At 42.8% G+C, this 25,821-nt stretch overlaps 1 protein-coding gene and 3 non-coding genes across 7 annotated transcripts in view; all 4 read right to left on the bottom strand.

The window, feature by feature from the left end:
- Positions 1–142: 142 nt before the first annotated feature.
- Positions 143–25,821, bottom strand: part of PTCD3 (pentatricopeptide repeat domain 3) — a 34,223-nt gene continuing 8,544 nt past the window's right edge. For 3 of the 4 annotated variants that reach the window (XM_039540236.1, XM_039540240.1, XM_039540237.1), the window contains 17 exons: positions 25,459–25,577; positions 23,887–23,960; positions 20,817–20,904; positions 20,665–20,725; positions 20,209–20,291; positions 19,380–19,524; positions 17,083–17,133; positions 16,018–16,092; positions 12,580–12,608; positions 11,842–11,948; positions 8,527–8,605; positions 8,332–8,422; positions 7,676–7,761; positions 6,421–6,569; positions 5,469–5,510; positions 3,253–3,411; positions 143–2,111 (listed from right to left, as the gene is read on the bottom strand). In XM_039540236.1, the coding sequence (XP_039396170.1) occupies positions 2,015–2,111; positions 3,253–3,411; positions 5,469–5,510; positions 6,421–6,569; positions 7,676–7,761; positions 8,332–8,422; positions 8,527–8,605; positions 11,842–11,948; positions 12,580–12,608; positions 16,018–16,092; positions 17,083–17,133; positions 19,380–19,524; positions 20,209–20,291; positions 20,665–20,725; positions 20,817–20,904; positions 23,887–23,960; positions 25,459–25,577 (1,535 nt within the window). In that variant the 3' untranslated portion in view covers positions 143–2,014. The remainder of the gene's footprint in view (positions 2,112–3,252; positions 3,412–5,468; positions 5,511–6,420; positions 6,570–7,675; positions 7,762–8,331; positions 8,423–8,526; positions 8,606–11,841; positions 11,949–12,579; positions 12,609–16,017; positions 16,093–17,082; positions 17,134–19,379; positions 19,525–20,208; positions 20,292–20,664; positions 20,726–20,816; positions 20,905–23,886; positions 23,961–25,458; positions 25,578–25,821) is intronic. The other variant, XM_039540239.1, reaches the window with a different exon arrangement.
- LOC120407220 lies at positions 7,869–8,000 on the bottom strand. Its single transcript, XR_005599850.1, has one exon. It is a non-coding gene; the product is annotated as a small nucleolar RNA SNORD94 (small nucleolar RNA).
- LOC120407222 lies at positions 14,451–14,583 on the bottom strand. The gene has a single exon (XR_005599852.1). It is a non-coding gene; the product is annotated as a small nucleolar RNA SNORD94 (small nucleolar RNA).
- Positions 20,384–20,531, bottom strand: LOC120407221. Its single transcript, XR_005599851.1, has one exon. It is a non-coding gene; the product is annotated as a small nucleolar RNA SNORD94 (small nucleolar RNA).

Genomic DNA, 25,821 nt, shown 5'->3' with positions numbered 1-25,821 from the left:
CCTCCCTGTTCTGGGCTCATTCGTGGGAAGGAACTTTCCTCCCTGTATTTCATTTTGAAGTGTAATGTTAATCTGGGTAGAATGTATCAGCTCCCTCTAACTTACCTAGAACTAACCATATTCATCGGTATCATGCAAGGTGTCCTGCCAAACTACATATATTTATTTACAACACATACAACAGATTTACACCACTTTCTCTATTTCAGTTTCAACCTGGAAGATAGTGAAGTAGACCTGTTCAAGCCTTTATTCACCCTTATTCCATATGAACTAGTTTTCCCCTTTACTTCTGGCATGTTTTATTATACATTTCTGTATGGTTAACTTTGCCTAGTGCTTTAAAATCAAAGCACACAGAAGTGGGATATTTACCTAGAACAGATATCTACAACTCTGAAAATTAATTCACATCCCCACGCTGGCATTTCAATTCTCACCAACAAAAGTTGCTATTTAGTGTCAGCGTCAACCATTTGGAAAGGTTTTTGTGAGCCCAGCAGTCCTCCTATAGGAAAATCCGTTACACTGACTTACATGAACCTAAGAGCAGTGGCTGAATAATACAGTAGCAATCCAAGCTACTACTGCAACACTCTAGCTCTATTCTAATGTTTGAGGGATGTGAAGGCCAGCCATTCCTTTCAGTGGCTGAGACACAGTTGGAAACAACAGGCTTGTTCCTTGCACTATTTTTTGTTTAGTCTAGCTGTAAACATGGCAGTGGGGGAACAGGAAGAAAGAATAGAGCTGCCCTCATTTTGCTTAATCTAACCAAGTGTAACATGGCAGTGACTCCTGTATCTGCCCAGTTTTCCTCTTATCCCCATTCCTTGTAAGTAGTGTGTTTAGACGAGGCGCATCTTCCCCTACTCCCTTTTAGCTGGCACTGTTACACCTCACTTTTAATCCTGCACTCAACCCCTTTTCTCTTTTCTGCTACTGCATGCTCAGTAGTGGATATATGGGAACTGCTTTAGTGTAGGAATGAAGTATGTACTGCTGAGCTTAACCTTTACTATGCTGGTAGCTATGGAAGTGATCAAAAGGAGGTTACCAATGAAAAGAATTGATTAATTTGTGCCTTGAGGTTCTTCATACTACCCAACTGTGATCCTCCTCAATGAAAAGATTCATCTGAGAAGGCCCATTAAAAGACTGACAAACTCCCTCTTCCCACAGGGGTGCCTCAGAGGTTAAGCTCTAGCCTTTGGTGTGGGTGTATGGGGGACAATATAATCCTAGTGGTATAATTTAAAGGGAAGGATCAAGCTTCTCAAGGCAGCACTACCCCTGCATGCTAAAAGACAAGGTCAGAGTAGGCCTCTGCTGGAGAGTAGAAGCATCATCATTGAGTACAGCAGCCATGTATATTTTAAGGGGAGACTCACCCCCCTCCCCCAGTTGCAGGGTAGCTGGAGCCTTAGAGGCTCACAGTAGAGCAGCTGTCACAGCTCTGGCCTCTGGGCCCCCAAGCCCATTCCTGAACCCAAGAGGGGAGAGGTACCATAAGCAAGCCCCTAGAGGAGTCTTCATAGATCAGCTCCCTTGTGCTGCAGAGTAACTTACAACACTTAACAGGCTGATTGCACAGGGCTGGTAAGAATGTTTCATGTAAGACAGTGAAACAGTAATTAAGGCTGTTTAAATTCACAGACTAAGTCAACAGTTGTCCCAGCAAGGCTCATGTAGATGTGGTCTAGTCCTTAATCATATGTCTCTTCTCTAACCCCTGGACAAGTCACTAGGGGAGCATTCAACAGGGAAGAGCTTCCATCATCTCTCCTAGCTGGTTTGAGGATAGCGGTGGGAGGAGAGGTATCACTGCAAGCAAAACAGTCCAAGGCTCTTATTCCTAGCATCCTTTGGTCTGTCATCATCCTTTGGTCTGTCACATCCAATGGAAGGAGAGAGGTGAAATCGAGTGCAGCTTTCCAAAGTAGCCCACGCAGGCGATAGTAGTGAGAAACTACTCCCATTCTTTGTTTCACAGGGAAAGCTAGCGAAACGGCTCCTAGTCACCGTCACTATCACTGCTGTCGCTGCTTTGGGGATCACCGTCACTATCACTGCTGTCGCTGCTTTGGGGATCAGCATCTTCCAGAGTCTTCCTGGGGAGAAAAGGTTCAATTTAACACATAGTTGAAACCCACTTGTGACACCATTACAGAAAGGACAGTTCAGTGCACAGTATGATGCTACCACCACATTACGCCTCCATAGATCCATACTCCTCCCTGCTAGATAGCTCCCTTCCAGAGGGCAATGAAGGAGACCACCCACTCCTAAAGCTCATTTTGTAGCAGGAGAAGCAGGCTGGAATAGGAGCCAGGCCAGATTGGGCTTCAAGAATAATTTCAGTTCTGCAATGCAACTTTCAGAGTAATGGTTTCCTTTTCTTCAGAGTCCTAAGGGTTACACTGATTTTTAGCTGCTCCAGTAGTTTTTTCAGATACAAGTCTTTGAGAGAATGTTGCTTTTTAAATGTCTTGCTTTTAAGAAACTCAGTCCACGAAGCCCACTGAAAGCATTATCTACTGGTAACCTCTATGGTTCACTGAGCTGAAAGAAGACAGCATGTATTGTCAGATGTGGCTTGGGTACCCAACTAGACACCATCCAGGGTTTTGATGTTCAGAGGTTGGGTGCTCAGCACTACCTGATAAATTAGTTCCTTTTAAAGATGGTCTCACCCTAGGCACCCAAAAATCACTAGTCACGTAAGCCCGCCCCCCCCCTTTTGGAGGGGGGGTTACTCTGACTAGACACAAAAGGGCCAGATTTTTATAAAGTCATTTAGGCAACTAAAGATGTAGACAAAGTCTCACAAAAGGTGTATATCTGCAGCTATAGGTGCCCGAAGTGCCATCAAATGCCGCTTCACTACATCTCTGTTCAGTTTCCCCTGGTTTTGAGGATCCGTCTCTCAGCAACAGGGAAAAAGGGCGTTTTTGTTGTTTTTAAATGAAGTTTTATTATAACTACACACAGGCCGGAGACTCACTAAAACTTGAAATCTAATCACCTTAGTGAAGAAAGGTGCTAAGTTAGCAGTGGCAGGAGTAGAGCCTGGGATTAACACTGAGGTTTTCTGCAAGCGAGGAGGACTGGAGTGATGGTTACAGCAAAGCTGTGTGTGGCGTTCTGAAAGCCAACTCTCCCCTAAGCCATTTGCAGAGAGGGACACAGATTTTCCTAGTTACTGCTGACAGTGGATTTGGAATAACAAATACATAAAACAATCCATCTTACTTCTGCTCTTCAGACAGTTCAAACTCCTCTATCACCCTCCTTGCAAGCTTTGCAGTTGTAGGTAGACTGAAGGCAGCAGCCAACTTCACTAGCTCAATCGCCTGATGTGGAGTGTTGCTTTGTTTAGTGCAGGTCAAGACCTCGTTCATCACCTTGTTGCTGCAAGGGAGAAGCAAAGAGTGAATGCTCCGCAGAGCCAGAATGCCTGGGTTGGGAAGGAATCTGCTGAGCTCCAGGGTGGGGTGTCCACAGCACACAGCCCTCAATTAACTTCACTTGCTGAGTTTCAGTGCTTAGATTTTCAGAAGCGTTCAGTTTGGGCGTAATTGCTCTCCCTGAAATCAGTGGGAGTTTTAGCTTTGCCTTTAACACAAGCAGTTAGGCCAACACTTCTGAAAATGCCCTCCCTAACTGAGGAGCACACATTACTATTCATGTGACAATGTGTGGAACCCCCACCGGGCTGGGCTCGACCAATCAGTGGTGGAGACAGATGTACAGGAGCTTAGGGCTAAATGGTGTTATTTTTGAGCCCTGTTTACAGATCCTTCTCAGTCAGTCCCTCTCCCATTACTGGCTGACAAGGAGTCGGAGCGATACCAGAGGCAGAGCTCAGAGCTGAGCCCTCTGACAGGCAGAACTCTAGTCTCTTGTAGGGAGCTGCCTGTAAGAGAAAAGAAGGGGAGGCACAGAACAGCTGGCTCCAGCTCTGCTACTTCTGGAAAGCTGCCAGGCTGACAGAGCCTTTCAGGTGGCTGGCCAGACTCCCTCCTCTCCTGCTGGAGGTTTGCCATGTTGCTGATGGGGAAGAGGAGCTGGGGAGAAGTGTCTGCAGCAGCTACTGGAGAGATGAGTAGGACAAGGGTTTGCAGCTGGGCCACTTAAACCAAAGGAGCCTTTTCCTGTTCTACTGGCAGCTCTCAAGGAGAAGCTTCCCTCCCATCACATTCAGAGCTGATGGTCACTGAGGACTAGCAGCCATGCTGAAAACTCCAGAATTCCCCTCCCTCCCCTCTGCACGGATTCCTGCTGGGGCTCCAACTTCACACATCAGCTCGGGATTCCACTAGTGCAAGTGCTTTGAAACGTGTGCGTGAAATTAAACACACAACAGCGCCTCCCAACACAACACCTAATTCCCACTGCAAGCGTATCTGGGCAGGCTGGCTGTAATTACCAGAACCGATGCTTGGCCAGGACACCAGGGCCAACACACAGACTCCCGTTGTCAGTATCAGCACACACCCCAATAATTTTCTGAGGTAAAGATCACACTGGTTTAAACCCATTAGTTTCTCTTGGGAGTTAAAATTTCTATTTTTAAATGAAGCGTCTTTCTAGAGCTTCAAAAGGTATCTAACACCCCCCGCCCACACACACAGACTGGTCAGTTTCATTTTGAATGCTCTACCAAACATTTACGAACTGTAACCAGATCAGTTCAGGAGCTAGTGTGATTTGATGTGATCTGACGAACTCCAGGCCAGCAGGACCACCTATTCCTAGAGGCTCAAACTCTAAGTATGCTAAAATCTAAGACCATCAATCTTAACATAAGAATGGCCATTCTGGGTCAGACCAATGGTTCACCTAGCCCAGTATTCTGTTTTCTGACAGTGGCCAATGCCAGGTGCTTCAGAGGAATGAACAGAACAGGGCAGTTTATCAAGTGATCCATCCCCTGTTGCCCATTCCCAGCTTCTGGCAAATAGAGGCTAGGGACACTTCAGGGTGATGTTGGTTGGGAGAGTCTCAGAGGAGCTGCTCTTGGTCTCTAGTGGAGAGTTAATCTAGCCCCACACTGAGCTGTTGGGCTTGTTTGGCAACACACTTTGAGCTGTTGAGCCCATTCAATGATTTTATTACCCCATATCTCAAGAGTCTCACACAAGTGGGGAAAAAAGTCACAGCATCAGAATTTTAAAGTCTCAAGGATCTCACTCAACTCAACCTCTGCCCCTTGACCATGTCCTAGGGGCAGAAAGAGCTCTCAGCATAGGTTTTACATTACGTGAATGAAGAAACCCCTCCCCACTCACCAGGGCGGCCAACACCCGAATGAAAAGTATTGAACTTAGGAGTTCTCTTAGGAAGTGAAGGTGTGAAAAAAAATCACACTACAGACTGCTACTGTCACCTAGAAACACAATGCAAGACCTCAACCAAAGTAGTGTGAGAGATTTGCTACCTGAAGTCAGACCACTAAATGAACTCACCTGGGGACTCTATTGGTTCTTTTGAAAAGCTCCAGCATGTTCCTGTTTGAAGACGAAGAAAAAAAAAACAACAACGGAGGTTATAATATCAGTCTCATTCTAAGATTACTGGTGTTCTAAGCAGACGTTTAAGGGTCTTTAATTAGACCCACCTTCACCACAATTTGGAATAGACCCTTCAGTATGGTCTGCTCTCCCACCAATATGTGGAAAATACTCATTAAGGAAGGAGTGTCTTTGGTATACACATTTTGACATATTCACTGATTTTATCTGCAGATTAAAATGAGCGATTAATTTATGTCTGCCTTAGTCTTCAATATACTAAGAAAAATGTCACTGCAGGCATATATGCCGAGTATGCACTTAAAAAAAAACCCATTCGCTTTAAAAAAGTTCAAATAGATGTAAATGTACAACTTTATATAAAAAGGCACCCACCTCCTGGTCTGTTCCCAAATGTACTGATCCAAGTGAATCAATGGGAGATTTTATTTTAATGGGAGTTGGATCAGACCCCAAAATTGAGGACTGGACATTTGAAGCAACAACATTATTTTGAATTGAACCTCTGTATTATGGCAAAGTTAGAAGTCTCCAAAATAAAATAATTTTTTAAAAATAAATAAAATGCTCACAGACTCTAGTTTCTTTGGTGCATTTACAAGACAACTGGCAGCATAAAGCATTTTGCATGCAAGTGAGTAAGATATTCCCTTTGCCAGCTACTGTATTTACTTCCAGATCATCTTATTGAGTGGAAGACTGTAACCTTGAACCAGTCAGCGCCAAAGAGGAGACAAATGTCAAGTAAAAACACCAGAATTTTGCAGGTTTTTTCCATTTACAATAGTTTTTAAAAGCATCTGGACATATAGTCTGTGATTAAAATTTGAACTGGAGATATCAAGGATGCAAGCAGGACAAGAATTCATAGCAGCCACACACTTACCAGGCTTCTTGGATTCTCCCCACCCTTGAGAACAGTATGGCAATGTTACCCAGAGCACTCGCTGTCCACCCAAAGGGGACCTGGTTCCTCTCTCGAGTTTCAAAAATAGATTTGATATCTGCAGCACAGTTGGCAAATGACATCTGAGTCTGTGAAGAGATTACTCTATTAGCACCCGAACATGTGTAACTTGTGGGGCATCTTGTTTACCAGTGAATTGTCTACCACACTTTCAGCCTCAGAGATCACACCTCTATTGTAGGAAGACAGCTCCACCACAGAGCTCTCAACTGGACGATTTTTAAGCACCATTGCAACTGTCAGTCACTGTATATTAAGGCAAGAAAGGGGAATACTACCAGGTGATGCTCGGGAAGCTGCAGCAAGCTGGTTCACATTAAACCACTGAGGCCAGGCATGTTATGAGCATCTACATTTGCACATTTTTTTAAAATAATCTCAATGGAGGAGATTTTCAAAAGGCACAAATGTCAGTTATGCATCTCACTCTCCTTGAACATCAGTGAGAGTTATGGAGCTAAATGTCATCTGTCTCCCCCAGTGAAAAACAGCTTCTCTCAGTAAGTCAGATGTATATAGTCTGTAGATTTCCTTGATCTTACGATTTTTGAGTCATCCTGAGTCAAGTTCATTTCTGGTTTAACTCCACTGAAGTCAATGGAATTATACCAAGAGGGTGGAATTTGGCTGCTCAACTCTACAAATTCAGAGATGACAAACCTAGATAGAGGCCAATTTAATTCTAGGAGGGAGAGATCTATTCTTTGTGCACGGTCAGATTTGGAGCCTGAAGCTCTCTCCATTTAGAACAGAATGAGTTGCTGGCAGGGCTGCCCACCCAAGTATTGGAATTCACTCCCCTCTCCCACCCTGGCTCCCAACAGGTCTAATGTACTGATTGTCAGGGCATGCTGCAAAGCCCACCTTTTTTGAGGATGGAGACGCATGTTGAAAGCTGAAGCGGGTTTTGGGGATGATGCTGAGCTTATCTGCCATAGAGTGAAACCTCAAATTAATAAAAGGTGCCTAGAACCCTTAATAGGAACTTTAGATTAATCTAAATATAGAGGCTTGTGTTATTTGTGATCTCTATGCAGTGAATGGAAATTTAGGATTATCTCTACATGATGCTTCTAGTTACTCTAATACTTTCAACTTGGTGTTATGCCCCCGCCACTGGACAGTAAAGTCAGGGTGACACTTTCACCCTAACTGATCACTTCATGAGCCTCACCTCCTGAGAGTGTATCTCCCTGGCCATCAGAGCCAACACCTCCTCCAACAGGTCGGGTTTGTTGCTAAGCCCAAGCTGTTTGATCTCTGATTGAGGAAAGAGAGTGGTTAACAATGGAGCCATTATTGCATCGGACACCCAACATTCCCTCCCAAGGAGCAAGCAGGACAATTTTTAATAGTACATTTAAGGAGCAGCTCAGATGTAGGCACCGTTCTCATGTAAACGTTCTCACTTTTCCCACCACATGCAGGACAAAAACATTTACATTCAGCTCCCATAATACAGCTGAGGTCCGTACCCCTGCGCCAATCATCATTGCTGATTTAAAGGGAGAGCCATGTATTTTCCCCTTCAATGAATAGTTCCACTAGTTGTACAACCTCTGTTGTCCACCCTCCCTTTAACCACCATGCTAAGAAATCCTGATGTTGCATTGCGAGGCTATCATGGCTGTGAGCCTGTGTTCTGAAGATCCAAGCAGGACAAACATCACAGCATCATGATATTGGACTGCAATAGTTTGTGGCTCTCACCATGGAGGCGTTTAAGTGGCTCTCCAATGACTAGTATGCTGCCGTACCCCGTTATCAGGTGAGCTGTATGGGCAAGCCTTAGGTTACCATAGGCAACCAAGAAACCAAGCTACCACTAACCTTTCCAAAACTGAGGGACCATTTCCAAATGGTTGGCTGTGTCCAATGCTTGAAGGAGATCCCACATTACTTGAGCATTTGGGTAGAAGAGCTGATAAACAGAGACAGCAGTTTAGCCTGGTATGATTGCCTTGTTCTTCCAGATTTATATCATAAGCACTAATGCTGCCCAAATACATGGAAATACCATCTTACCGAAGGGACCAGTTCTTTATACCACTTCAATATGACATCGAGCTGTTCCATCATACACACCAGAGTAAAGAACCTTGCACTGCAGAAAAGGGAAAAAATGCAGGCTGTCAGAACTCAGTAGTAATTAGACTGGCTGAAATGGATAGAAGCAGGACCTGTAAATAGCAATGATCAGCTCTGAATGAACTAACATTTCCTTGACTAGGAATAAATTGGACATTAAACACAATCAGCTTTGAAGAAGCAAAGTTTTTGGTAGGTGTGGCCCTAAGAATCCTCAATGCCATCTAGCAAAGCGCTCACTGTTCTGTAACAGCAACTCCTATCAGGCCTGACAAACTCACTACACCTAACACATTGCTCTCATAGTATTTACCCAGAAAGGGTTGTGAGGTGTCTAATGGAAGCTTATGTCATACCGATCCTCCTAATCATTGTGTGATGTATGTACGGGTGATATTTAAGAAGCTGTATGTACGTAGTGAAAATATGTTTAGAATCTGTGTCCTAGGCAGGGCTGACAAGCTGGTTTTGTCAGACAAAGGGACGTGGAATCACCTATTCACCCTGTCTCTGATGGAAATTAAGCCAACACAAAGCAAGCCCCATTTGCATGAAAAGTCAACAGGAATAACAGATTGCTGAGGAGAGAGAAGGAGAGGTGAACTCAACACGGGAGAGCACCTCAGGGAGTCATCTGACTCTGAACAAAAACAATGGATTTGGAGGCACCAGAACCCCTCCTGCACTCGAAGGGGTAACCAGGCAGTGTGGTTGCATTCATGAAAACAGGATCTCAACCAACCTAGGCTGAAATACTGCAGAAAAGGCTTACCTGAGAGGAGACTACTTTAGATAAGGATTGTTTGCAGTGTTTTTGTAGCTGTGCTGGTTCCAGGACAAGAGAGACAAGGTAGGTGAGATAATCTTTTATTGTACCAACTTCTGTTGGTGAAAGAGACAAGCTTTCAAGCACGGAAAGCTCTTCTTCAGGTCTTTACACAAGGACTGCAGCCTGGTAAGTGTCAATCTCTAGCAAGAATGTTACAACTTCTGCTTTATTTGTAACCTGTTGTTCTTAGTACCTTTGATCACTGTATCTCAAAATTTAACTTTTATTAATCAATTTATATTTGATTTCACTATAAACAGAGATTACAGTGCTGTGTTGTTATATTGGAGCTGACACTCAGCTGAATTAAACAAGCTGGAGTGTTTATACTATTCCCTTGGGTGCAGCAAACTGGATAATTTCTGTGACTGTCCAGTGACATGGGCTAGATGCTAGAGCAAAGTTAGAACTGGCAGAGTACTGAGGAGGGTGCTTAAGTGGGTGAAAGGCTGGTGGTATGCTAGAGCTGGCACAAAAAAGACTCCCACAAAGCAGGGGAGTAGCAAGGTGACTCCCAGTCATGGGCATCCAGAGAAAGTGTCACAGTGGGCAAGAGCTTTTAGGGTTGATGTAAGGGGTAGGACTGGTTAGAATTAGGATGCAAACATTATCCATCTTGCCTTGCAAAATACTAGTTACAATATCCCAAGTCGATATCTCTTCCATGTAACTGCAGATTAATGTTCACATAGAAATGGATGGAAAGTGAACTTGTGCCAACAGCCAGATTAGAATGTAGGTCAAAGAGCAGTGTAACACAATCATCCTTCTCCTCCTACCATAGCGTAAACAACCCCCACCGCCAAGTGTTCCCCCAATTCACTGACAGGAAGATCAATGCGGAGGTGTTCCGCTTTGTTAAAATAGCCAAACCCCTGCCCTTTTAAACTTGTTAGAACTCTCTCATTGGTACAATATCCAGAGCAGGTGAACACTAAGAAAACATTTTTGCTCTATAGATAAGAAAATTTCTAAGGCTAGTAACAGGATATTTTTGTGAGCTGGTGATTAGCCAAGAAACTACTTCACTTTTGCTTTACTAAACAGACTGTCCTAGAGCCACAAAGAGAAGCATCTCGTCTAATCAAGTCCCTGACCTGATGCAATGATTGAGCCAGCTTATCATCTAAATCCAGTTGTCTCCTTTGACTTAAACTACAGACTAATAAAGATCCTATCAATCCTATTACACTAACAGTGTGTTTGGGATATTGATTCCAATACTGAATTCCTTTCTTGGTGCTTCTTTAACCCTATCCTTCCAATGGGCTTTTCTTCAGGTCACCTCACCATCTCTCCAGATATTTCCTATTATGCTAAATGAGCATGATGCCTGAGAACCTATGGATATGCATGTTTTAGATGCTACTGTTAGGCCTGCACAACACTAAGTGTAACAGGATGAAATCTTTATCCCTTTAGGGGGTAGAAGCAGGGGACCTGGGACCAGCCAACCCTACTCCAAGGCTAATCCCCTTTAAAGAGAAGGCATGCTGGGACATGTGGTTCCCTGAGGGACATGAAGAACGACAGTCCTTTGTGGGGTTTAGAGGGGCAGGTGGCAGTCACATGATCAGACAAAATATATAAGCCTGAACTTTCACTTAGCCTGTGAGGATGGCAGGGTAGTAGAGTAGAAACTCTCTCCAGAGTCCAAAGCCTGGGTTGGAGACATGCAGGGAGCAGGAGCTTCAGCTGAGAGGGCTGCAAGAGACTGAACCAAGCCCTAGTAAAGGACTGGAAAGCCTTCTGAGCCGAGAGGGAGGGCTATATGGACGCTAAATCCTATTATAAACTGAAAGGACTAATGGATCCCAGAGAACATGGCTAGGCTAGAAGGTTTGATGCATGTTATTTTATGGTAACAAACTACACCTAGAAGAGGAGTGGTATTGTGAAGACCACCACATGTGCTGGTTTGATCAGAACCCAAAGGTAAACTGAGACAGTGGAAAGGCCAGACATAAGATCAGGCAAGCCCCTGCCTCACCAAGAGTTTTTATCCTTCCTCTATTCTGGCCAAGAAAATGTGCTGGGTGAAAAGACAGAACTAATTTTCCTATAATGTAAGTGGGGCTGTTTAGGGGAAATGATTTCAAAATACTGAATCTGATGTCCTTTCAAAATTAGTTATTCTACACATTTAGTCTGCTAGCAGTTATGGATCTTAATCAGCTTCCTGTATTTTTTAAAGCACTTTCATTTTACTATTAGATGAGAACCACAAGTAAGCTATCCCCGCTCCTACTCAAAAGGAGAGACTTAAAAAGTTATCTATATTCTAGCAGATGCTCAAGAAAAAGTCTCCTGCAGAAAGAAAAGTTCAATTTTCCAATCCTAATTTATTAAATATTGGTTTAAGTAAAATGAGGACAGTGTTCTTAATGCATTCATGGTACTAAATGTAGCTGCACCAAACTTACCAATAGAGAGACTGTTGCTGTGCATCTCCTATAAGTTTCCAGTTGTCTCCTGTCTCCAGTACCTTATGTAATCTATATGCGAGCTCAACATCCTTAAGACTGTGGCACTGCAATAAACAAATGCACATTTAAGTTGCTCAGATACAACACTTACATCACATCCTTCCGTGCCTGGCATCAGTGCTATTTACAGATTCAATCAGCTGATAGTGAAAGGAAAGTTTAAAGATAAGATGTGAAGAAGCAATTCAGTGCAGTGATCAATTAACTGTTTCCTTGAGCTAAGACAAAGAATCACTTTAACTTGCCCTTATGTGAAGCCAGCCAAACAAGTGGGTGTGTGAGAATGTTTTGGACAGTGTTGAAGTGATCAGAAAACATATGGTGGGACAGAGAAATACTGGCCCCCAAAAAAGTATCCCTTTATCTGTATTGCATGCTGGAAGTTTCCTGGATGATGGCCCACAGGCAGATGGGTTACTGATTCAGTGACTGACAGGGGAGGAAGAGAATTTCAGACTGGGAGGTACAAATGAAACAGTGGGGAAATGAAAGACTACTGGAGGCAGCCAAGGCTGGTGGAACTGAATGAGCAAGGAAGGAAAATAGTTGAAGCTAGTCTGTGCAGTAGGTCTGGAATACCGAGAGGCAATTCTAAGCTAGATTTAAAAGCCTACAGGAAGGCAATGAAATAGAGGAACTCGTTCAAAGGGTTAAATACGAGCAATGAATACTTACTATTCGCATCACACTGGCAAAGAAATTGGCTGAAAGGAAAAAAAAAATCCAGTCCATTAACGTCCAGTTTTGAGAAATACTAACCACCTCTCTAACATGGTTTCACATGAGGTGGAAGAGGCTTTTCCAGTTATACAGAAGACTTTGTAGTTAAGTTTGATAAAATAACTGGGATTCCTGTATTACACTTTTAGACTCAGGCTAGAGATCCGTTCAGCTAGCCAGCTTTTGGGAGAAAGATCTCTGCAGAGGACTCCATATTCAGGAGTAGGGCAGCTTTGTGAAAGCTACCTTCACACGTTTGCTTCAGGACAGTATTTTCAGAGTCAGGCCAGTAAGAAGAGCCACCTGCTTCCCATTCTCTAGAGCCTCAGTAGAGGCTGCAGGAACACACATGTAAAGGCAGTCACTTGTCCAGACTCCTTTCTTCCCCTTCCTGGCAGCGTTTCTCAAATGCAGCCACCAGGGGCTTTTCTTGCGGCCACAGCCTCCTGGGCTGTGATGTGGGGGAGGGCAAATTAGAGCCCCCTCCCCATCCCTGTTGCTCCTGGATGCTGGGGCCAGCAGCAGGGGTTGGGCCCTGCCCCTCTCTGGAGTCACCTGGGGCACGATGCTGTAGGAGCATGCAGCCAGCGAGTTCCCCACTTTCTCATGGGTGGCCGGGCTCAGGCTTTGGGCTTCAGCCCTGGGGTTGCAGGGCAGCAAGGTCTGTCCATGGGGCTTCAGGCTCCAGCCCTGGGCTCTGGCTGCGCAGTGGCAGGCCCCAAGCTCCGGCCACATGGCTTCAGGCTGTCCCTGGACCTCGCCCTCTGGCTGCAGGGCTTCAGGCTCCAGCCCCCACTGCCTCCCTCAGCCCCATCTCCCCTGGCCCCCACTGCCTCCCACAACCCTCCATCCAGGGCTTAATTTGTCCCCAGGTTTGCCAGGGCTGATTAAGTCTGCTGTGAAAAGTGATACTTGTATGTTTGTTAATATCACTTTTCACAGCAGACTTACTAGCTAGCAATAAATAAATTACAATGCTTTGGATGTGTATATGTTCATATTTATTGATTAGCTTTAGGATAACCACAGTATTTTAGGAAAAAGTGAGATAGCGCCCACGAGCAAGAGCTGGTGGCCGCACTCTGAGGCCACCAAATTTTTTTTCCTCAGAACCTCCTGCACTAGAGCATGTACGGCAGTTGCCTCCTCCCCCTTTGCCTACATCCTTATCCACTCTTCATCACTAACAGACTCCTAAAGTAGCAAGGAAACCACTTCCCTTCCACCTTTGATAAATGGGGAAGCCACTGGAGAGGGGAAAACCATTCAGTCAGGGAGTATGGAGAAGAGCAACAGCTGTGCAGACCATCTGTGCATAGGCTGGAGAAGTCTTCCTGGCAGTTTTTAAAAACAAAGTTTAATGTAAGAGTGTCCAGTTTGTGCTCTAAATTCAAGTAGTGACTGAAATCATGGCTATATGTGGACAGCAATATGGATGAAAGAATCTAATTGAATTGCCTTTGGGAGTTGTATTAGGCTCACTGTGGAAAGGCATTGAAGAGTTAAGATGCCTTTTTAGGATAGAGAAGTACCATCCTGCTATTAAAATGTTTAGAATATCCATCAGCTACCTGCATTATAACCTACAAATCCTTTGGGATCCAAAGTCAAGATCTTGCAGAGAACATTTTAAATTGCTGCGTGGTTTACACGGGCAAGAGTGAATATATACACTGCAATGCACTCCAAAGGGGCAAGACTCCATTTTAGTGGAAGTGCTAAGTTTAGAGGAATGGCTGGAAGTCTCCAAAAATAAGCTGAGAAATATTATGCACTGGAGAAGTGTAAGAATGATTTGTTGTTGTTTTTTTAAGAGTTTAATTAAAGCAGCTCAGACTAGGCACAAGTCTCATGTAAATATTCTCAGATGCCCCACTATATGCAGGACAGAGAAACATTTACATTCAGCTCCCACGATTCAGCTGAGGTCTGTACCCCTGCGCCAATCATCATTGCCTTATTCAAAAGTGATATTTCTTTTGTGATTCCAAAGGAACATCAAGAGCAGTGTGGAAGAGTCAGAAAAGTGCTAGTTTTTGTTCAGCTACGTGGCCTTTTCCTTCAGTGATCATTACTAGCGTTTCACTCGTCTATACCATGTCTGATATGAATGAGTGTACTGAGTAAGCCTAAATGCGAAGTAAGACCATCCTTATGGTCTAGCCACAGCGCATTAGGCTGCCACACAGCAGTCAGTTTGGGACGAGACTCTGGGCCCGTAGTTCCTGGGACACCATGACTGGAAGGGTCTCAATCCTAGCAAGAAAAGCATCTGTCTGGGTCCCTCTGTGAGTTCCCTCCAACCAACACAAGGCGCTGTGCTGAAAGACAGCAGAGGCAGTGTGGGGAGTCGGGTGAAAAACCACTGCACAAGGGCCAACTCTTTAATGTAAAAGATTAAGGGCTTGTCTACACTTAACACACTGCAGCTGCATTGCTGTAGTACTTCAGTGTAGACACTGCCTATGCTGATGGAAGGGGTTCTCCCACTGGTGCATGTAATCCACCTCCCTGAGAATTCTTCCATCAACCTAGCACAGTCTACATGGGGACTTCGGTCAGCTTCACTATGCTGCTCAGGTGTGGGGATTTTTCACACCCCTGAGTGACATAGCTGAGCCGATCTAATTTTCTAGGGTAGATCAGCCCTGAGACTAAGAGGAGAAAATGTGGCAGACAGATCATCTGCAGATTTGTTTTCAAGGGTGAAGAAAGTTTTTGGCAGAGTAGCCTAGTAGACTACTAAACATCTAGCAATCCACATTTGTCAGAAACACAGTTGCTGAGGCAAATATAGTAAAATACTAGTTTCTTTTCTATAGCATATGCTTCAAAATTTAATTTTAGAACTAATTTGTTCAGCCCATCTGACATTTCCATTCACTGATCAGATTTGCCCAGTACAACGATAGCAACAACACACCTGGGACATTCTGAATCTTTGCCCCTCCTCGCCTACTACAGACTAGAGTTGTTTGAAGTACTGCTTTCCATTAGGCTTCACTTTATACAATTTTATACTAGTCACACAGTTCTGCAATCAAAAACCATCTAATGTCAAGAAAAAGCAGTGACTTTCTGGAAATGCTAACAGACATTCTTCTCCAGAAGTGTGCGGTGCTGTTCCACCGCTTGCTCCTCTCAATACTGTCCCACAAGAAAGGAAATGCTGTGTCAATACCGTGGAGCACCTTCAAGAGCACAGCTGGTGTTTTGTGCTCCACCCCCATCAACAAATACTGTACTATATTTAGACAAATCAGTAAGCTACTAGCTCAGGATACCCTTGATTTATCTATGCCTGCTGGACTTATTTGCAGTTCACTGGACAGCTCACCTGTGTTTATTACATCAGAATTGAGAGAAAGTTGTTAGATATACCAAATTACTTACCATCGTCTGGATCCTGAGCAACAAAAGTCTTTCCTTCAATTTCATCCATCACTTCATAGATGATTTCCATTGAGCCTGGGGCAGATATGACAGCATGACAAACATATATACAATTATCAGATCTCCGTTGTTACATAGTTCATTGACAAGGTATGTCTAGCAAAAGCACCATAGAAATGGAACCAGGTGTTGGTGGGATTCTGAAGGCAGCTCAAGTTCTTAACAGTTCTTTTTTCTCCCTCTCACCATGGTTTTGCTGCTCCAAATCAGCTGCAGTTTTGTTTAAATTAAAAGTTGCCCAGCTGACATTGGATTTACATAACACAACGGGACAGCTTCAGAAATGTAGACATTTCCTAAAAGACCAATTCAAGACCCCTACCCAAAGGCCAAGTAAACAGACCTTAAGGGCAGGGGATTTGCCACACTGGTTGATGAGATGAGCAGACAAAATCCAACCCACTCAACCAGATACCAGTGCAGCTGTCCCACAAACATTATTACAGCCTGTGAACTGTAGTAGTGACTACTGCAATCCTTCCTTCCCCACCCTCAGGGATTTTGGCTAGTGGACCATGTGGTGGTGGATTCCACAGGTCAGAGCTCTGCCTTTCTCCCACCCATGCTACACAGAGTACCATATACAGCACTGTTCCCAAGTAGCAGGGGATTCAGAGTCCCTCTGCATGGCCTATCCTATGTCCAGTATAGTGCTGTGTTTAGGGCTTGCAAAAGTGTAGGTTTTCTGACTAACGCATGATCATAACCCAATCTTCTATTTGCTGATCTCCAGGTGGAAAGAGTATCTCTTCTGCCCCCACAGAAAGTTCACCAGAGAGAGGAAGCCTCCCCTCCTTAACACAGGATAGGAGCCCCCTTAGCTTTTTCTAATGAGCTATTTGGGCAATGCAGCAATCAGAGAGGCAATGCCCATGATCCTTGCAAGATAGCTGCATGGCGTGACGGTATTTTCAAACCATCAGACTGCTGCTTTCATCCAAGCCACTTTTAGTTACAAATTGTTTTGAGTGCCTAAGACACAGAGCAAGTTTATATTGTACGTACCAGTTTTATAAAATATACCAAGGAGATGTTCAAATGTTGCAAGGCTGGGTTCTGCAATGTACAAAGACACTGAGGTGAGCCTGGTAAATGGAGGTAGGCAAAGCTTTACAACTGAACTCTAAAGTAACAGCAAAGAGACACTGCATAAAGAAATTTTATATTTTGTCTATTAATACCTGTGTATCTGCTAAAGATTTATTAATAGCAAACGTTTCTCAGAGACTAAAAAATAAATAAATAAATCTAACATGGCCCCAGAGATGACATTAACCATATTATTTTACCTCTTAAATCAGTGGAGTAAAAGAAGCCACATGTAGAACTTGTGTAGTTAATAATCCATTTGATTATTCCTATCACACACGGAATCCTATGTTACACATTACAGATGTACAATTTTTCATAGATCAAGTCAGTAATTCCTGCATCAAGCCCACAACTTCTGGTTAAAATAGAGCATTTCTTTTAGAAAGACACCAGTCTTGTTTTAAAGACTTCATGGGATACAGACTCCACATCTCTGGAAAAACTGTTAATGACTATTTACCTTCACTGTTGAGCATACATTCAAACTAGAAATAAGGTGCATCTAGCTTCAGCTTTGAGCAAGTCTATATCATTTTGCCTTTTTCTGCTAGATTTACATGCCAGTTATCAGAATCTTCTTCCCACACAGGCACTTAGAACATGAGAATGTCACCTCTGAACCTTTTCTTAGATAAACTAAATAGATTCAGCTTAAGTCTCACTGGGAAACAGGATTTTCCAGTCCTCAAATCAGTCCTGTAGCTTTTTCCCAGCATCCTTTTTGAAGTGCTAAGCGCAGCGGCGGCTCCAGGCACCAGCGCTACAAGCGCGTGCCTGGGGCGGCAAGCCATGGGGGGCACCCTGCTGGTCCCTGCGAGGGCTGCAGTCAGGCAGCCTTCGGCGGCATGCCTGCAGGAGGTCAGACTAGATGATCATAATCATCCCTTCTGACCTTAAAGTCTATGAGGTCCGCCGGTCCCGCGGATTCGGCGGCTTGCCTGAGGGATGTCCACCGGTCCTGCAGATTTGGTGGCAATTCAGCGGCGAGTACGCCGAATCCACGGGACCTGCGGACCTCCCGCAGGCAAGCCGCCAAAGGCTGCCTGACTGCTGTGCTTGGGGTGGCAAAAAAGCTAGAGTTGCCCCTGGCTAAGTGAATCTCATTAAAAAAAAAAAAAAAGAAAAAGAAAGGAAAAGCAGCAGATTTGTTTAACAAGGCCTCCTTTTCTATCAAACCACATTGCTACAGCATTAGTTCCTGTTTGTCTGCATTATTTTTACAAGTTAGTTTATAAGCAAACCAAGAGGCATTAAAACCTGAACTGCAGGAAATTCTGCAAAGATTTGAAAACTGTATGCTTTATTTCATATTACTTATATTATAGTAGCATCTTACGGCCCCAGTTTAGATCAGAGCCCAGGCACTGTACAAACACATAGCAAAAGAAAATTCTTGCTCTGAAAAACTTAGACTAACTAATAATTATGGATAACTGTATTATATCAGTTTCAGAGTGGTGCAAATGTCCCCTAATTTGTTTATTTACAAATGACACTTGCCTGAACCAGCATGAGGCTTGATCCTGCAATCTTTACAAGCCCCAAACTCTCACAGGCGTCAAAGATTGCAGAATTGAGGCCCCTGGTTTTAAACATGCAAAGCAGTATTCCTGGCACATGTCACAAAGTTTTAAACGCTCAGAAGCTTGTCTTTCTTTGGTCAAGCCTATGATGTATTAATCATTTGTACAGTACTTTACAATTAAGAATTAAGACTGGATTGGGACTCGTGAGAGTCAGGTTCATTCCAGGCTCTGGCACGGATTTTCCAGGTTACTTTACCTTTGTGCCACAGTTTCCCTCATCTGTAAAATGAAGATAATTATACTGACCGCCTTTGTAAAGCACTTTGAGATCTATGGAGGAAAAGCTTTATGTAAGAGACAGGTTTAAATTATGCCCTGCCTCAAAACTCCTCTGGCCACCACCCTAAAGTTTGCTATTTTGGAAGTACCATTAGGAATATCTAATAGAGTCTAAAGCGGCGAAGAGTTCTGTGGCACCTTATAGACTAACAAACGTATTGGAGCATGAGCTTTCGTGGGTGAATACCCACTTTGTGGGATGCATCGTGTATTCACCCACGAAAACTCATGCTCCAATACGTCTGTTAGTCTATAAGGTGCCACAGAACTCTTTGCCGCATTTACAGATCCAGACTAACATGGCTACCCCTCTGATATTTAATAGAGTCTAGGGCTCTCTCTTACCTATGTTAAGTGCTTTCATTTCCCTCAGTATCTTTAGGGAGAGACTCTTGCCCATACCACCACATTTCCTCAGGGTCTTCAAAACAGCATTAAAAGTTAACAGATTTGGTTGCACCTTCTGTTGAACCATGTGCTTCAGCAAGTCCTATACCAAGAAAAAAAGGTAAATAAAACCACACTGCTTTGCGTTTTACTCACCACAATTCAGCACTTGTATAGAATTGCAGGTGTCTCCCCTGTCTTAATATTTCTGTTCCTCAGCCAGTGGATGATTGCTCCCAAAACTGTACATTTACTAACGCATTATCTAGTCTTGGTTTAGATTTCCCAAATTATGGGGTGGCAATACATTTTCTTGGGTGACTATCAGAAAAACTTTTAAGCTGAGATCTATTAGACTGGAATACTTATCTTAATTTTCCTTCTGGATGTCATCCCGTTAGTCAAAGTCAGACACTTATGTTATCCCATCTAATTTCATCTCCCTCCATAGTTTTTATTTCTTTCATATATTTGTAGACAAATTCAGTGCAGAATTTTGTTTAGAATGCTTGCTCACATTCCTTCTTAATTCCATACCCATTCCACTGATTGGCTATTTCCTAAAGGACACACGAATCCCTCGCAAAACAATATAAAGATTTTTTTTTTGTGCCACTGTTCTACAAAAATTAGTATTAATCTGGAGTACTTTCTTTGCAAGCACTAATTATATTAGCACCTCATTAGAAAGCTTTTATTTCTAGTATTATTCAAAACACACTTTCATTTACTCCAAACAAAACCAGCCGCCAGCCTCTTCCCTCCCTCATCCCTTTCTCATCCTTACTTCAACAAGTTCCCATCTTTCAGTGTAATTTTCTTTCACTTCTGGGACTGCTAAAATTAGGGCATTGAAGGTGTACACATCAGCTGGAAGATTTAAGAAAATTCATTTCACAATGAGCAGTTGTATTTTACTAACAAGTACATCTTTATATGGGAGTTTATTGCTTATTGCTAACATGGCTCAGTTCTGGGCAAAGTTTTCATGTGAACCTGTTTCCAGGCAGCCAACCACATGTTCGTCACACTGGAAAAATAAGCAGAGTTCACATTCAGCTCCCATGATCTAGCTGAGGTCAGTACCCCTGCGCCAATCATCATTGCCATGGAAGAAGAAATAGCCGAACAAAATTACAATATTTTACAACATTCCAGAAGAATGGATTTTAAGTAACAGAAGATGCATTACAAACCAATCTGTCAACTATTATAGAAAAACGGGAGACAGAAAGACACTCACCGGTGTGCCTGTCATTCAGCAAGTCTGTGTACATATCATGAGCCCTCACGCCAGCCCCATGCTGAGAGAAGACAAAAATGTTTTAGAGATACTGACATAGTAAACTGGAAATGAGCCAAACAAAAACTTATATCCTCTGGAGATAACAGTACCTTCACCATTCCTCTGATCATTGTGCAATAGGAATGTGCATTTCTCTCTGGCATTAGATTAAATATCCTTTCGGCATTGTTGTTCTCCCTAAACTCAATAAAGAGCAGAACATTAGACAGGAAGGCTAGGAGGAAGATTAAGTAGTTTATGAACTGTTTTGAGTGGGAAGTTCAGTGAAGAATACCCTCAGGAAAGGAATCTAACATACTACATCTGTAGTTTGCTGTATTCTACAGAAGAGTAGGGGTGTTACTTCTGGGATCCAGGACAAATTCTAATTTGCATAATTTTATTTTACCTAACAGAACTTATCTGGCAGCATCATAAGAATGGCCATACTGGGTCAGACCAATGAGTCCTTCTAGCTCAGTATCCTGTCTGACAGTGGACAGTTCCAGGTACTTCAAAAGGAACGAACAGAACAGGGAAATTTGGAGTGATCCGTCCCATCATCCAGTCCCAGTTTTTGGCTGTTGGAGGTTTAAGGACACCCAGGGCATGAAGTTGCAACCCTGACTATCTTAGTTTGCAGCCATTGATGGACCTATCTTCCATGAACTTATCTAATTCTTTTCTGAACCCAGTTATACTTGTGGCCATTACAACATCCCCTGGCAACAAGTCCCACACGTTGATTGTGTGTTGTATGAAGAAGTACTTCCTTTTGTTTGTTTTAAACCTCTGCCTATTAATTTAATTGGATGACCCCAAGTTCTTGTGTTATGTGAAGAGGTAAATAATACTTTCCTATTCACTTTCTCCATACCAATCATGATTGTATAGACCTCTATCATCTCCTCCTCCTCCTCCCCAGTCATCTCTTTTCTAAGTTGAACACACCCAAATCTTTTAAATCTCTCCTTGTATGGAAGCTGTTCTATACCCGCAATCATTTTTGTTGCACTTCTCTGCCTCTTTTCCAATTCTAATACATCTTTTGTGAGATGAGGCAATCAGAGATGCATGCTGTATTCAAGATGTGGGCATATCACGGATTTATACAGTGGCATTATGATATATTTTCTATCTTATTATCTATCCCTTTCCTAATAGTTCCTAAAATTCTATATGTTTCTTTGACTGCTGTTGCACATTAAGCAGATGTTTTTAGAGAACCATCCACAATGACTTCACGATCTCTTTCATGAGTGGTAACAATTAGTTTAGACTCCAGCATTTTGCAATGTATTGTTGGGATTAAGTTTTCCACTTAGCATCACTCAGCACTTATCAGTACTGAATTTCATCTGCCATTTTTTGCCCAGTCACCCAGAGATTCATTTGTAACTCTTCGCAATCTGCTTTAGACTTAACCATCTTGAGTAATTCGGTCTCATCTGCAAACTTTGCCATCTCACTGTTTCATAAATGATATGGGAAAAGGGGTAATGTTGAACCACACAGGGCCCAATACAGATCCTTGGGGGATCCCGCTATTTACCCCTTCCCATTGTGAATACTGACCATTTATTCCTACCTTTGTTTCCTGTCTTTGAATCAGTTCCCGATCCATGACAGGACCATCCCTCATATCCCATGATTGCTTACTTTGCTTAAGAGCCTTTGGTGTGGGACCTTTTCAAAATCTTTCTGAAAGTCCAAATATACTATGTCCACTGGATCATCCTTGTCCACATGCTTGCTGACTCCTCAAAGAATTCCAATAGATTGGCACGGCATGATTGCTCTTTACAAAAGCCGTGTTGACTCTTCCCAACATATCATGTTAATCTATGTGTCTGATAATTCTGTTCTAATTTGCCTGGTATTGAAGTTAAGCTTACTGGCCTGTAATTGCCAGGATTGCCTCTGGAGCATTTTTTTTTTTAAAATAGACATTACACTAGCTACCTACCAGTCATCTGGTACAGAGGCTGATTTAAGTGATAGATTACATACCACAGTTAGTAGTTTTCAAGTTCCTTCAGAACTTTTGGTTGAATACCATCTGGTCCTGGTGACTTCTTACTGTTTATCAATTTGTTCCAAAAGCTTCTCTATTGACACCTCATTCTGGGATAGTTCCTCAGATTTGTCATCTAAAAAGAATGGCTCATTTAGCTGCTCTGCAATGGCCTGGTCTTCCTTAAGTGCTCCTTTAGCATCTTGATCACGTTGATTGTTTGGCAGGCTTCCTGCTTCTGATATACTTAATTGTTCTTCAAGTTCTTTCTTAGCCTGCCTTATTCTACTTTTACACATGACTTACCACAGTTTATGCTCCTTTCTATTTTTCTCACTAGGATCTGACTTACAATTTTTCAAGGGTGCCTTTCTGTCTCTAAATGCCTTTTTAATGTGCTGTTTAGCCATGATGGCATTTTTATTGTCCTTACTGTTTTTTGTTTTTGTTTTTAATTTTCTCCCAGTGCTTCAGAAGTCTTCAGGATGACAAATGTAACATAATTGCACTAAACTATTTGCTCGTCACATGTAGGCTTTTCAGCCCACCCTCTCTCAAATGTTGCAGAATATAGACTGTGTATAAGATTTACAAACTACTCCAACCATGTTAAGCCAGAGGTAAAAGGTCATGCCATTCTTATCTCTCTTACTGGATCTTGACTACCACTCTAGAAAAAGTACAGTAGAACCTCAGAGTTACGAGCACGTCAGGAATGGAGGTTATTCATAACCGTGAACAAAATTTTATGGTTGTTCTTTCAAAAGTTTACAACTGAACACTGACTTAATACCGTTTTGAAACTTTACTATGCAGAAGAAAAATGCTGCTTTCCCTTTATTTTTTAGTAGTTGACGTTTAACACAGTATTGTACTGTATTTTCTTTTTTTATTTTGGTCTCTTCAGCTGTCTGATTGCATACTTCCAGCTCCAAATGAGGTGTGTGGTTGACTAGTCAGGTAGTAACTCTGGTGTTCGTAACTCAGGTTCTACTGTATATCTTAAATACATTAACATATGGTATGAAGAAGTGTCAGCTGCAGATATGTTAATAGGTCTTTACAAACACAACAAAAAGAAACTAATCTTAGGGCAACACAAGATTCACATCCACATTACATTTATTAAAACCCCAAGAGATTGCAGGAACACCTTCTATACATACCTCCACTTAGGGCCAGTGAAGTCTGAGGTCTTCCGTGAACGCCCCCTCCGTTTCCTCTGATCTGGAGCTTCCTCCTGAAAAGATTTTTGCCATAAACAACATTTGCAATGAATAAAATATCAACCTTTTATTAGAAGTCTAGCAAGTGATAGCTAGAATTAAACAGGCTAAAGACAGCTCCAACTAAACAAGATTTATACACTGCAAAAGAAGTCTAGTGATTCCCTGCCTTCCCCCCAGTCACCAGTGGGGCCACGTACAGTGTAAACATTGCTTGCAGGTGAAACCGTATTTCTTCACCTTGCCTCCCAATCCACAATAGACAAGTGAATATGAACTGCAAGTGAACTCATGCATGGCACATAAAAAGAAGAGGAACATTAGACTCCTCTCACCATGTATAAATCACAATTGGTTTGTCTGCCTTGAGATAAGGAAGCCAGTTTGCATCACCTTGTTTGGTGCAAAAAAAAAAGCTGGATTTTAATATAGATTTTCTCTCTCTCATATTGTGTGTCAGTTTAAAAGAGAAGTATGTGTGTTGGTCTCCAAAATCAAATGCATCCAGATGGGTTTCATTTATTAATGGGACACAATCAGGTCAGAAATGACATTTCTGTCTGAAAGTGTTTGCTGCCGTCATTAATCGTTACCTCAAAGTACAAAAAAAGTAAATATTAAATGAAAGTGTATTTCAATTACTTGCTTATTCTTGTTCAACCTTCAGAGCCAGATTCACCCTGTTGTCCACCCTGGGCATAGACTAGAAATGTTGTCCCCATTGCCCATTTCATCTAAAAGCAAAAGACACCCGCCTCTATGCTCTGTATGCTAACCAGGGTACAGGAGAGGAATTCAGCCAGTCAGAAATCTTTGAGTATGTGGGAGAGCGAAATGGGCAGTGAGCTGGAACCAGAGTGGTGGAACTAGAGAGTAGGAAAGGCGGAAGATGGGTACTGAGAAGGAACAGTATCAAGACACATTCTCCTTTCCTTACCACTGGGCCAAGGAGAGAGCAGCAGCACTCATGTGGGATAAACAATTGCTTGCTCCTGGTCAGCAGGCCTTGCCATCAGATCCATCAATATGCTGGCTACACATTAGGACCTTAGATGCCAGCCATGGCTGAAGCCTTACCAGCATGTCATTGCTTTATCATGGTTCTTGGTATCCAATTCTCTGATCTGTGAAAGCAGAGATCCCACCGAGAAGTACGCTAAGTCAACCCTTGCCACAGGCTAGCCCCTCTTTGTAGGATATCACTTTTTTTAAATTATAAAAACACGGCGGTCAGAAAAAAAAATATTATCCACCTTCACCACCACACTGGTCAACAACAACTGTTTAAGCATGGTTCTTGCCAGCAAGGTTTCAGCTAAGTCTGGACAGCTTTTAAAAGTAGGCCACTTTGTCAGTTCACAAGATTTATAACTACAATAAGATATTCCAAGTGGATACAGGCATCATGCCTCTCTAGGCACCCAAGGTGTGAGGATGTTCTTGCCATCACATGTGCTCTCCTACTATTTAAGCAAAAAGTTAAACAAACAGCCTCTTTACAGTTTTTTGTACCTCTGATTCTTCCAGCTCCTCCTTTTGTTCAGATTGGTCTTCCCTAGTAGGTTCTCTGTCTCCATAGAAACATAATAGATCCAAAAGACTGTTTGATGTCTCCAGAGGTAAAGGGGTTCCTGCAAGCAATGAGGAAGCAGAATTATGAAACATAAAGGAGACACGGTTTATTCAACACTCATGAAATGGGGCTCTTCACTGACACCAAAACACATCACAGCATGTATAATTTCCAGAAAGCAACTTTATATGAAGAAAGATAAATTCAAAAGCCACACTCCCAAAAAATCACACATCTACATTACACAGTCATTTCAGAATGGGGTGACCAGAGAATGGCATTTTAGTACCCGTAAAAAATGT

This window comes from Mauremys reevesii, linkage group 5 (genome assembly GCF_016161935.1).
Source record: "Mauremys reevesii isolate NIE-2019 linkage group 5, ASM1616193v1, whole genome shotgun sequence".
NCBI lineage: Eukaryota > Metazoa > Chordata > Testudines > Geoemydidae > Mauremys > Mauremys reevesii.
This window is presented reverse-complemented; position numbering and strand designations above follow the sequence as displayed.